This window comes from Mobula birostris, chromosome 13, assembly GCF_030028105.1.
Source record: "Mobula birostris isolate sMobBir1 chromosome 13, sMobBir1.hap1, whole genome shotgun sequence".
NCBI lineage: Eukaryota > Metazoa > Chordata > Chondrichthyes > Myliobatiformes > Myliobatidae > Mobula > Mobula birostris.
In genome coordinates this window covers 13,323,525-13,337,486 of record NC_092382.1, presented here as the reverse complement: position 1 = coordinate 13,337,486, position 13,962 = coordinate 13,323,525, and the positions used below count along the sequence as shown (strand labels likewise).

General features: G+C 45.1%; 1 protein-coding gene across 9 annotated transcripts in view; it reads right to left on the bottom strand.

The window, feature by feature from the left end:
* LOC140208383 (uncharacterized) overlaps nucleotides 1–13,962 on the bottom strand; it is a 46,898-nt gene that overhangs the window by 2,021 nt on the left and 30,915 nt on the right. For 8 of the 9 annotated variants that reach the window (XM_072277032.1, XM_072277026.1, XM_072277029.1 and 5 more), the window contains 5 exons: nucleotides 7,262–8,999; nucleotides 4,508–4,594; nucleotides 4,182–4,352; nucleotides 3,859–4,026; nucleotides 1,743–3,712 (listed from right to left, as the gene is read on the bottom strand). In XM_072277032.1, coding sequence (XP_072133133.1) covers nucleotides 3,604–3,712; nucleotides 3,859–4,026; nucleotides 4,182–4,352; nucleotides 4,508–4,594; nucleotides 7,262–8,999 — 2,273 coding nt within the window. In that variant the 3' untranslated portion in view covers nucleotides 1,743–3,603. Of the gene's footprint in view, nucleotides 1–1,742; nucleotides 3,713–3,858; nucleotides 4,027–4,181; nucleotides 4,353–4,507; nucleotides 4,595–7,261; nucleotides 9,000–13,962 lie in introns of those variants that run through there. The other variant, XR_011888755.1, reaches the window with a different exon arrangement.

Here is a 13,962-nt window from a genome sequence, read left to right as displayed (position 1 = left end):
AACGGAAAGACAGCAGGTGAGGCATAATCACAGCCAGTGGGATGAGTTACAGGGCAATGGAGGCGTGGTGCAGTTGAAACAGAAAGCAACAAATACTGGACTGAAAGTGTTGCAGTTGAATACACTCAGCATAAGAAATAAAACGGACGATACTTAAATTCAACTGCAGATTGTCAATCAAGTACGTCGCTGTGGCCACCTCTGAAACTTGGCTAAAGGATGCCTGCCATTGGGAGATGAAAGTCCAAGGATATACGGTGTATCGGAAAGATAGGTTAGTAGGCAGAATGGGTGGTGTGGCTCTGTGTATAGAAAGGGATGACACAGGATCAGAAGGTTTAGAATCTCTATGGGTTGAGTTAAGAAATGGCAACGCTAAAGGAACCCGAATTGCAGTTCCATACATCCTCCAAACAGCAGCCCGGATGTGGATTACAAATTACAGCAGGAGATAGAACAGACGTGTCAAGAGGGCAATATCATGATAATCGTTGGGGATTTTAACATGAAAGTGGATTGGGAAAACCAGGCACATTTCTGGATCTCAGGAGAGAGAAATTAAAGAATGTCTAAGAGATGGATTTTTAGAACAGCTTGTTGCTGAACCCAATACGGGGTCGGCAGTTCTGGATTGGGTGTCGTGCAATGATCGGGAGGTGATGAAAGAGCTGAAGGTTAAGGAACCATAAAGGAACAGTGGTCACAATATGATCGAGTTCAGTTTGAAATTTGAGAAGCAGAAAGTAAATGTCAATGTGTCGGTATTTCAGTGGAATAAAGGAAATTTCAATGGCATGGGAGGGGAACTGGCCGAGGTTGACCAGAAAGGGACACTAACAGGAAGGACAGCACAGCAGCAATGCCTGGAGTTTCTGCGAAAAAAATGAGGGAAGTGCAAGTCAGATATATTCGAAACAAGAAGTCAACTTCGAATGGAAGAAGGACACTACCGTTGCTGACAAGTGAATTCAGAGATAAAACAAAAACAAAAGAGAGGGCATACAAGGACGCCAAATCTAGTGGAAAATAGATGATTGGGAAGCTTTTAAAAACTTGCAGAGGGAAAATAAGAAGGTCATTAGGAAGGAAAAGGTGAATTTCGAAAGGAAGCTGGCAACTAATATCAAAAGAAGATACTATACCATTTTAACTATATAAAGAGGAAAAGAGAATTGAGGGTAGATAGAGGACTAATAGAAAATGATGCTGGACATATTTGTAATGAGAGACGCAGAGACGGCAGAGGAACTGAATGGGAAGTTTGCATCAGTCTTCACAGTGGAAGACACAAGCAGTGTACCGGACATTCAAGAGTATCAGGGAAGTGAAGTAGGTGCAGTGAAAATTACGACTCAGAAGGTGCTCAGGAAGCTTAATGGTCTGGGGGTAGATAATTCTCCTGGACCTGATGGACTGCACCCTCTGGTTCTGAAGGAAATAGCTGGAGAGATTGCGGAGGCATTAACAATGATCTTTCAAAAAGCGGATAACTGGAAAGTTGCAAATGTTGCTCCGCTATTTCCGACGGGTGGGAGGCAGCAGAACTGAAACTATAGACCTGTTAGCCTGACATCAGTGGTTGGGAAGTTGTTAGAATCGATTGTTAGGGATCAGATTATGGAATACCTGGGAGCACATGACAAGACAGGCCAAAGCTAGCATGGTTTCCTGAATGGAAAATCCTTCCCGACTAACCTACCTCAATTCCTTGAGGAAATTACAAATAGGGCAGACAAAGGAGATGCAGTAGATGTGGTGTACTTGGATTCTCACAAGGTGCCGTACATGAGGCTGCTTAGCAAGATAAGAGCTCATGGAATTACAGAGGAGTTTGTAGCATGGGTGGAGCATTGGCTGGTTGACAGAAAACAGAGAGTGGGAATAAAGGGATCCTATTCTGGCTGGCTGCCGGTAACCAGTGGAGTTCCACAGGGGTCGGCGTTGGGACCGTAACTTTTTATTATGCATGTCAATGATTTGGACTACGTTATTAATGGATCTGTGGCTAAATTTACCGATGATACAAAGATAGGTGGAGGTGCGTGCAATGCTGAGGAAACAGAGAGACTGCCGAGAGACTGAAATAGTTTAGGGGAATGGGCAAAGAAGTGGCAAATGAAATACAATGTTGGAAAATGTATGGTCAAGCACTTTGGGGGAAGAAATAAACGGTCAAACTATTATTTAGATGGGGTAAGAATTCAAAATGCAGAGACGCAAAGAGACTTGGGTGTCCTTGTGCAGGAAACACTAAAGGTTCACCTCCAGGTTTAGTCTGTTGTGAAGAAGGCGAATGAAATGTATGAGGAAATTCTGGCAGCTCTTGCGCTGTATTCCCTGGAGTTCAGGAGAATGAGGGCATTCTCAGAGAAACATTCCAAATCTTAAAAGGTCTGAACAGATTATATGTGGCAAAGTTATATTTCATGGTAGGGGATTCTAGGACCAGAGGGCACAACTTCAGGGTTGAAGGACGTCCATTTAGAACAGAGATGCGGAGAAATTACTTTAGTCAGTGGGTGGTAAATCTGTGGAATTTGTTGCCACGAGCGGCTGTGGAGTCCAAGTCATTGGGTATATTTAAAGCAGAGATAGATTGGTTCTTGATTAACCAGGGCATCAGTGGATATGGGGAGAAGGCAGAGGAGTGACGATGTCTGGAAGAATTGAATCAGCTGATGATTGAATGGCGGAGCAGACTCGATGGGTTGAATAGCCTACTACTGCTCCTATATCTTATGGTCTTATGACTTTCTACCTCACTGTTAACAATGCTACCAATTCAGTGCTTCTGCAAAACAATTGTCATTGTTGATACAAATATAATGAATGCAGATACTCTGTCAGTTTAAGCAGTTGCACCAATTGAATTATTTGCTTCATATCGGTGCAAACTTTGAGTGTAGCTGGTTTACCACGTGACGGACTGCAATCAATTTTATGCTCACACAAAATGCTGGAGGAATTCACCTGGTCAGGTAGCATAGATTGAAATGAATAAACAGTTGACTTTTTGGGCTGCAACCCAGTTTCGGGATGGAGTAAAACGGCGGAAGATGCCAAAATACGAAAGTTGGGAGGAGCTGGAAAGAACACAAGCTGGAAGGGAGTAGGTGAAACTGGGGAATCAATAATCATTAAAATCACATTTCGGAGCCATATCCAGGATCGCTGCAGATCTACTGTGACATCCAAGGTATTTGTCAAATTAACATCATTATATCGGCCAGACTGCCGAATACACCGTCCTCAGCAAAAGGATTCTCTCCCGGGATAATCCCACCCTGGGACACCGGTCTCCCAGACTGAGTCCTGGCTCATGGGTAATTCCTGTCTGTGTAATGGCCCGGGGTCTCACCTGGGGGAGTCTCGAAAGCGAACATCTGGCAGAAGAAGAGCCGCTGGACAGGAGGCGGAAATACGTCACTGCGGGACCAGTTCGTATGTCACACAGCGCGAGACTGGAGCCAGTTGGGTGAGAAACATTGTGAATTACACCTGGCGTGCGGCCATTACAGGTAAGGGTGGGAGTTAAAGGGGAGGGCAGGAAATCGGCCGAAATGTCCCCATCCCGCTGGCGGGGATGTGCACACATTCAGATGTTCACACAGTCACTGTCAGTCCTGGTCTGGGTTCCCGCAGAGACTCCAATTCCTCCCACCCGGTCTCACTGAACCGATTTGCAGCCTCACTGAAAACATAGTTCCTCAGCCTGAAACAGATGGGAGAATAAAGATGAAATAAACAGATTACACAACAGTGTCAGTAACAGGGGACAACACTCACAGACAAATATCACCAGAAAACCCGCGGATCCGCTGATATTTTATCACATTGAACATTAACACAAACATTCACCTGATCTGCTTCAGACTCGGGAGGGTCAGTAAGAGGTGGCGGAGAGCGGGGACAGATCGGTCTGTGAGCGAGTTTGAGACCAGGTCCAGCTCTATCAGTGATGGGTTTGTACTAAGGGCGGAGACGAGATCCTCGACACCAGAATCTGTGAGACCGACATGGTTCAGCCTGGAGATGAAAGAGCGTGAGGGTGAAGGAAACAGAGAGATAGGAGACGGTACAAATCCTCGATGTTTATCAGTAACACAATTACTGATCACAGTAATATTCAGTGTCAGACACCCAGTGACTGTAAACTCAATCTCCCACAGTCTGGTACTCACCTCAGTTTCTGTACTTTACACTTCGGGTTCCTCAGAGCCTCAGACACCAGTTTCACTCCTGAATCTCCCAGTTTATTACCACTCAGGTCCAGCTCCGTCAGTGATGGTTTTGTACTGAGAGCGGAGACGAGATCCTTGGCACCAGAATCTGTGAGACCAACACTGTCCAGCCTGGAGATGAGAGAGAGTGAGGGTGAAGGACACAGAGAGGCAGGAGACGGTACAAATCCCCATTGTTTATCAGTAACACAATTACTGATCACATTAATGTTCAGTTTCAGACACCCAGTGACCGAAAACACAGTCTCCCACAGTCTGGTACTTACTCCAGTTTCTGTATTTTACACTCCAGGTTCCTCAGAGCCGCAGACACCAGTTTCACTCCTGAATCTCCCAGTTCATTACCACTCAGTCTAAACACAAACAGACAAATTGAGGAACAAAGTGATTCAAGCCGTGGGTCTGAGTGAATTTCTCTCACTCAGGTATTTCAGGAAACATTAAACCCTTCAGTAAATCACTGATCCGCGTTCCTATCACTGTCAATGTCCCTCACTGCCCAGCTCCAGGGTATTCACCGAATGTCGGTAACTTAGTCTGTCGGTGTGACCCTGTAAACTCCACAAATTCTGTCCCATTCCCGGATGGCTAGAAAAGTGTTCCTGCGTGAGAGGTTCGGAAGGGGCAAGGGTAAGGAAGAGGGATGATGAAGAGAGATCCAACAGGAGGAAAGGGGACGGGGAAGACACATCCCACAGCAGCATACCGATGGGAAAAGATAGTCCAATAAGATGAGATGATCCAGAAATAGGTTGTATGGGAGGGGTGTGTCTGAACTGATGCCCACAATCGGGAGAGGAGATGCGCCCATGAGGTCTGGGTATCTGGTAGTGAGCACAGTCATACAGATGGACTGATGGTGATAGTCACACACGGGGAAGGGCAGGGGAGGACAATCTCACAATGGTATTTCTTTCCTTCTCATTGGGACAGTCTGCTGACATTTGCAACGCTCAACTGAGTGGAGATGCTGCATTTAATTCCCTCATCTAAGTCATTAAAATATATTGCAAACAACTGGGGTCCCAGCACTGCCCCACTAGTCACTGCCTGCCATTCTGAAAAGGTCCCGTTTATTCCCACTCTTTACTTCCTGTCTGCCAACCAATTCTCTGTCCACATCAATACCTTACCCCCAATACCGTGTGCTTTAAGTTTGCACACTAATCTCCTATGTGGGACCTTGTCAAAAGCCTTTTGAAAATCCAAATATACCACATCCACTGGTTATCCCCTATCCACTCTACTAGTTACATCCTCAAAAAATTCTATGAGATTCGTCAGACATGATTTTCCTTTCACAAATCCATGCTGACTTTGTCCGATGATTCCACCGCTTTCCAAATGTGCTGTTATCACATCTTTGATAACTGACTCTAGCATTTTCCCCACCACCGATGTTAGGCTAACCGGTCTATAATTCCCTGGTTTCTCTCTCCCTCCTTTTTTAAAAAGCGGGATTACATTAGCCACCCTCCAATTCTCAGGAACTAGTCCAGAATCTAAAGAGTTTTGAAAAATTATCACTAATACATCCACTATTTCTTGGGCTGCTTCCTTAAGCACTCTGGGATGTAGACCATCTGGCCCTGGGGATTTATCTGCCTTTAATCCCTTCAATTTACCTAACACCACTTCCCTACTGACATGTATTTCCCTCAGTTCCTCCATCTCACTGGACCCTCTGTCCCCTACTATTTCTGGAAGATTATTTATGTCCTCCTTAGTGAAGACAGAACCAAAGTAATTATTCAATTGGTCTGCCATGTCCTTGCTCCCCATAATCAATTCACCTGTTTCTGTCTGTAGGGGACCTACATTTGCCTTAACCAATCTTTTTCTTTTCACGTATCTATAAAAGCTTTTACTGTCAGTTTTTATGTTCCCTGCCAGTTTTCTCTCATAATCTTTTTTCCCTTTCCTAATTAAGCCCTTGTCCTCCTCTGCTGGACTCTGAATTTCTCCCAGTCCTCAGGTGAGCCGCTTTTTCTGGCTAATTTGTATGCTTCTTCTTTGGAATTGATACTATCCCTAATTTCCCTTGTCAGCCACGGGTGCACTACCTTCCTTGATCTATTCTTTTGCCAAACTGGGATGAACAATTGTTGTATTTCATCCATGCAATCTTTAAATGCTTGCCATTGCATATCCACCGTCAATCCTTTAAGTGTCATTTGCCAGTCTATCTTAACTAATTCACGTCTCATACCTTCAAAGTTACCCCTCTTTAAGTTCAGAACCTTTGTTTCTGAATTAACTATGTCACTCTCCATCTTAATGAAGAATTCTACCATATTATGGTCACTCTTACCCAAGGGGCCTCTCACGACAAGATTGCTAATTAACCCTTCCTCATTGCTCAAAACCCAGTCTAGAATAGCCTGCTCTCTAGTTGGTTCCTCGACATGTTGGTTCAAAAAACCATCCCGCATAGTTTAGGGACCGGAGCCTTTTCGCACGTCCGCCGTCCTGTCCATCTCTCCCCGTTCCCAGTCATCAGAAGAACGATAACATGAATACCCATTGGCTAATAGCACCCTGCTATCTGTGTTAACATAATATAGAAGCCATTTTAATCCACAAACACAGCAATTTAAAAGATTAACATAACAAAGAAACCATTTCAAATTTAACATACAAAAAAAAACCCATACACATTATCTTGTCCCTCACCGGGAAGGAGTTGTGAATCTCTGACCCACCTGCTGCAGTCAGAGTCGGTCTGGGTGTCAGTAACAGTGAGAAGGAACATTGTCAATGGACCTGTCACAGGCAGCAAGAAACATCGCCATTCCTGTGATTAACTACCATTAAACCAATGACCGTTGTTCACTGATCTGATGAAGTTTCCAAAATTCATTCACTAGTAACCACAGAACCCTTGTCTCCTTGGGGAATTACTGGCTTATCCCCCGGTCATTTGACACAGTTCTTTACTACAGTCTTACACAAATCCTTTTACATTGAAACAACACAATGGGACAGTTTCACAGTTCAGAGTGAGAGATAAATCAAGTTACCTCAATTCCCGGCACTTGTGCAGCCCGGGCCCCAGCCACTGGATTCCTTCACACTGAATATGGCAGACAGCCAGATCGAGGTGTTTTATTGTATCACAGAGTCCGATGTCATGAGACAGGACCGCGCAGTCAACTGGGGTCAGTGTCATTCCACTGAATGAAAGTGTTTCCACAGATCCCAGTGCGGCCTGAGCCAGTCCACGATTCTGAGACTCAAAGAGGTAGTGCAATGTGTTCAGGAGGCTCCTTTTACCAGCTTCACTCCATGTGTTTCCACTCTGCCGTTTAACCTCCTCCTTCACCCAGTCAATCACCCGGCAGGTTGTTTGATGAGGAAATGGACCCAGAAACTCCTCCAGGCCCCGAGCTGTCATTGGGTTGGAGAGACCAGCAACAAAACGGAGAAATACCTCCAATCGCCCATCTGTCGTGTTGTGGGCTTCAGTGAGGAATTTCAGGATATCCCCGGGATGTGGATTCAGGAATTGTGCGACTGCAGCTACAAACTCCTGGATGGTGAGGTGTGGGAATGTGTACACCACGCTCCGGGCAGAATCCTCTCTCTCCAAAAGCTCCATCAGGAACCCGGACAGGAACTGGGAAGGCTGCAGACTGTAGTTGATCAAATCTCCATCTGTAAACACAATCTTCTTCTTGGACACTCCTGAGAAGGCCATCTGACCAACCCTGAGAAACACATCACGGGGGTTCTCAATCTCACGGCCGTGGTTTTTCAGGATGTTGTAAATATAGTAGGAATACAGTTGGGTGATGGTCTTGGGAACTCGCTGCGGGTCCCTGACTCTTTGTGTGAAGAAGGGGCCCAGTGCCAGAGCGAGGATCCAGCAGTAGGAGGGGTTGTAGCTCATGGTGTACAGGATCTCGTTCTCCTTCACGTGTTTGAAAACAGCTGCTGCCACCGTCTGATCTTCAAAATGCCTGATGAAATATTCCTTCCGTTCCTCACCAACAAATCCCAGGATTTCAGCCCAGACACTGATCTCTGCCTTTTCCAATAAATGTAACGCAGTGGGACGGGTGGTCACCAGCACTGAACACCCCGGGAGCAGCTTGCCCTGGATTAAACTGTACACAATGTCAGACACTTCACACCACCACTCGGGATCTGGGCACTGGTGCTTGGGTTCCGTATCTCTCCGACTGTCAGCAAAATCGATGTTGTGTGTGTATTCATCTAAACCGTCGAATATAAACAGCAATCCCTCTGGGTTCTTCCAGACCTCTCTCAGGACATTCCCAAAGTCAGGATACTGATCCAGAATCAGTTCCCTCAGGTTTATTCTGCACTTAATGGAGTTTAAATTCCGGAATTTGAAACTGAAGACAAACTGGAATTGTTGGAATATTTTCCCCGTGGCCCAGTCATAAACAATCTTTTGTACCATTGTTGTTTTCCCAATCCCTGGGACTCCGGCCACTGCTGCCGAACTCCCAGATTTGGATTTACTCCGGGAAAAGCTGCTTTGGAACAACTGATCAGTCCGGATTTTTTCCAGCTCTCTGCGGAGATGTTCCTCTCTCCACTCCTCGTGGTCTCTGCCTCTTGCCAGCAGCTCATGTTCCACCAGTCTCCGATCTCGAACAGTAGAAATGACCGTGAGCTCAGCGTATCGATCAACCAGCTGGAAAACCTTCACCTTCTCCCTCATCAGGATCGTGTTCACTCTCAGTGTTTCAGTTTGTGCCCGCAGAGTCTCCTTGTGTTTCTGTTGAACATCTTCCATGGGAACAGAGAACATAGTCAAAATGTGAAATTGCTCAACTGACAAAGAACTTTATAAGAGCATTCTAATATTCAATGTTTGAGATTACATGAATTAATTCCATGCTTCCATGGATATTAGGACAGAAAGTAAAATTCTGTTCACAGACACCGGAATTGACAGCGATGGATGTCCCAGAAAATATCCAGTCCTCATAGTCTGGTACTAATTGCTTGTGATGGTGAAAATACCCCTGATATCCTATTGCAATCCTGACCGCACTCTGTTACAACATTTCACTGTATTTGAAGCATTGTTTGCATCATTAACAGACGATGTTAATGTTTATCTGGTGTGGAAACATGGAGAGCAGGACACCCTGCATTTTGACAAATCTACACACTGGGGAGTCACAGGTGTCCACTGCTCTTGCATCAAAACAGGAGCAGAATATGTGTGAAATACTCAAGTCTGCAGCATCTGTGGAGAGAATCACAGTGAGGTTGCGGATCGATAACCCATAAGAATGACAAGAAAGAAAATGGGTAGTTTTCAATAGCAGCTGTAGCCCCCGTGGCCAGCCTCAGGGTCGCTCGGCTCGCTGTCATCTAGGAAAACAGCCTTGGCCCTGGCAAACTGGGTAATAGTTTGTGTGGATGCTGTGTGATGTACCCCACCCCACCCAAATAACAGACAATACACCAGATACGATTAAATGATTTACAGTTTATAGATATTACTGGAACTATATAATTAATAGAGAATAACATATAAAAGGAAGATCAAAGGCGCCACACATATCAAAGTTCAATCTATTCATGCACAAACAGCTGGAGCTCAGGACCCTTCTTCTTCACCCTGCAACCCCTCGGACCACCTCGACCGGCCGCCTGGCACCAACAACAGTGGTCGATCAGACGCTCCACACGAGTTCGTCTCCGTCTCCTCTCCTCGCTGAACGCCCCGCTCTGGGTCCGACCCTGTTAGCAGACTCACAGCACCTGGTCCATCCTCTGTCTCTCTCTCTCTCTCCTGCCTTCTGCCCCAAAACCCCGCGCATACAATATCTTCAAGCACCCAAAGCTATCGCAATTTGTTCATTCGTCCTCATATCAATAGATAATCCAAAACAAACTGCTAGCGGGAAGGACTTTCTCAGCAGTTAACATAACAAAGAAGCCCTTTCAATTATAACATAACAAAGAAGCCATTTTAATTAGACTATGCAGTGACATAAAAAAAGTAACCCCTTACAATCTCCCCCCACCAAATAAAGTCATGTCCTCATGACTTCCAAATAACTTGCCAACCAGTCCTACAGACACAGAAACCCATCCAAATACACACAGTGACATTGCTCCCCAAACAGTGGACCTTCCGCCCATCCATGGGCGCTACATAGGCCAACCTATCTGAGTTTCCTAATCCTCCAAGACCTCCGTGCCCCCTCACCTAAACCCTAAAGGCACAGACATTACTAGGGATACCTTGGACCTGCTTGCCCGCTCCTCTCTGACTCAGGCAACCATTACAACTCAGAACCCCTGTCCCATGTCCGGGGCCCCGCTTCTTTTCCTTCCTGGTCCTGCTGTAACTCAGACTGCCCACAGCTAGCCCTCCCCACTACACCTGACTCAGTGGGAGAAGGGCCAAAGGTCTCTTCCTGAACCACAGGAAACTTAGTGGAGGCCCAGTGGGGGAACTGCAGGTTCCCAGCAATGTACCAATGTACTTCCAAAAGGAAGACCATGGGGGAAGTGAAGATGTGTGGAGTTTTGGTGTATGTGGATGACTGCCTAGAGCTTGGATTCACCTGGGGGACTATGAGGCGAGGCGAGTGGCTGAGCCCAGGCGACAGAAGCGAAGTGTCAAATGTGGAGGAGTTTGGTGCAATGTGAGAAAAATGACCCAACATACCAGTTGAACTTCCTGGTGTTGGGACAGATGGTGGTGGACCTGGGGATGGAAACCCAGGTCGTCACTTTGAATGAGACACAGGGGAGAGAGGGGATTTGCACCGCTGACCTGAGTGCTCAGAAATGCCGGCCGAAGACTGAGTGCCACACACGTGGGACGGCCATTGCAGACTTGGAATTCACGCTCATCAACGTGGAGAAGGAGCAACGGAATTGCGAGCCGACACTGCGGTCATGTACTGATGAATTAATCCAACGAGAAGAAACAATGACCCACCTTCAAAGGGATCAGCAGAAACTCAAGACGTTGATCCAGAAAAGATTGGAAGATTTACAAGTTGGGGAAGATCAAGGAAGTGTTCTGAAGGCCAACAGAAAACTGAGAGCCCAGGGAGGGGTGTTTGACTACACTCCCGAGGAGGTGAAGAAATGGAGGACAGATCTCGGAAAAGGGAGGCAGATGCTTGAAAGGAACCTGAAGATGACTATCGACAGTTTAAATGAAGTGGAAAAACTGAAAGTTGACCTGGAAGACGTCATCAGGAAGGAAAAAAACTGGAAGCTGAACATCCTTTAACTGCTGCTTTTCAGGTCAGGGTGGGAGAAGCTGGTGGGGTAACTGCGTCCCAGATTGAGATGGCCAAGAACCCTGAGTCAGAACTGCTGAGGCTGTGGCGAGAGTTGAAGGAGTCCCCGAAGAAGCTGACGTATCGACTGCAGGAGGCTGAAGGGGTAGCCCCGGCTAAATGTTTCAGTTTGGAGAAACTCAAACAGCAGCTACCAATCGAGGGAATGAGAAAGAATACGGATTCGAAGGAAGATGTGTTGGACATGTGGTACATGCTACCTTTTGCTAACTTCCCCGTGATTGAGGATGGAGGATTGGTGGAAAGATGAAATCTCTATTAATGGAAGAAACCACAAGCGTCTGTCTCAGTGATGTACAGCATATTTGTGGGAGAGGGTGGTGAAGTCTTGGCAGTCAGTCTTGCTGTGGGGGTGTGGGACACTGTCTTATGAGGCCTCTGTCTGTCAAGAGTCGACCATGGATGTCCTGCCCCTGCAAGCTAGGACACTACGATATGGAGAGGAAGCTTTTGCCGATGTAGCAAGCTCCCTCTCTCTATGCATCTGATGAATACAAAGGAATGGCAGAGCCTGACACAGTTGGCACCAGGGGTGTCGCAGGAGATGCCAGTCTGCGTTGAACACCATTTGAGACTGCCTTAGGGGCTCCAGATCAAGAATTTTCCCACGGGGTTTACTCCCAAACTCTTCCTCATGGGGGGTACAGTTGCAAGGCAGCAGAGTTTTGAGATCAGAGTTTTCCTGTTCCTGGGTGAGCTGCCAATCACAGCTAATGAGCTTCATCTGCCCAAAGCGACTGGTTGTAAGGCACCAGTAACCCGCCTTTGCCCCTCCTCCTGTCGGAAGAAATGCTTCCACCAGGCTTAGGAATGCCAGGAGCTGGACTTGGTTCTCAGTGGCTATTTTAGTCATACGGCACTGGGAGCATATAATAGGTTGTGGCAGCTTATCCCCACTACCAACCCCGGGTATAACAATCTTAAACAACCAATGGGCACTGTATTATTGACAATAATAAATCGATACTTTGGTTTATTATTGTCACATGCACCACAGTAAAATGGAAAACTTCTTTGCATGCGATCCATATAGATCATTACATCACATCGGTGCAATGAGGTCGTAGAAGGAAAAATGGAACAGAATATTTCAGGGAAACAGTGTTTCGGTTGCCAAGAAAATGCATTGCAGGCAGACAATAAGGTAGAAGGCCAAAGGATCATTGGGAGGTCAGGGTTTTATTTTTGGAACTGTGCTCCTGAACTGTAGAATTCAACACCTTAAACTACAGTACTGTGCAGAACTCTGAGGTGTATATTACACCTGACAACATTTTGTCTTTTATTTTCTAGTTTGCACTCTATCCCGTTGTGATGCGGTTTGAACAGCATCGTCTGGATCAGGGGTGCTTTATAAATAAGTTATTATTATTATCATTTTCTTAGCCTGAAGGTACGGGCATAGCCTAGCACACTCATAGCTGAATTGATGTATAGTATTGTGGGTCTTCGAAGATTTGCACAAGTATTGATGTGTGGGCCTAATTTATTAATACCATTGCGTAAAGCCTTTGGGATGATACCAGTTATCGATATTACAATTGGGATAATGAATACCTTGTTCATGTTCCACAGTCTTTCATTTTCCCCTTTTAATTCAGCATATTTCTGGTGTTTTTCTCTACTTCATTTCTGTAAGTTATGTGCATTTGGAATGGCTATACTTATTTAAAAAGTTGCTTTTGCTTGTTATATCGGAACGGCTATCCTGGATTATCCTATTTGAAATAATAATCGGTCACAGTATGATTTAAAGGACTCTAACTCTAAAAGTAGAGCAGGCTTGGACTTATAGTAAGTTATGGTGTTTTTCATCAGTTGTAGTTTAAGCAAGATTTTTGTTAACGTTATCCACCACTTGATTGTGCTTGTGCAAGTAATGAGATTCAGTTAAACTATTGCAGGATCCTTTAAAGTGTTGATTGTTTCTGGTTTCTCTTGTAATTTTCAGCATTAATCGTCTTGAACCTATTGGTCTGTCATTCTGTATTATTGATAACTACATGTGTTAACAACCTTGTCCTGTATTGCTACAATGATCCCGTCTGTTTCTGGGAAGAGGTCTCCAACACGTTTCTCTATTTTCTTTGTTTATTGATATCCTAAATATATGTTTCATATTCTGTTGCATTGTATCCTGATGCTCTGTCTGATATTCTACTGGCTCTATTCACCTTTCTTTATGTTTCATGTTCTGTACTTTTCTAGTCTAAGGTTTATGCTTATATCTTTGGAAATTAGTTCCATTATTTGAATTATTTGTTTTAGCTTTATTGATGCAAGAGCAAATAATTTCAAATCATCAATGTATAGCTGTGCAAAGGTATAATTCATATTTTTTTTCTGATTTGATACCTGATTTTTGTCTGTTTCAGTAAATTATAAGCAGCTTTAAAGCCAAACAAAACCATACT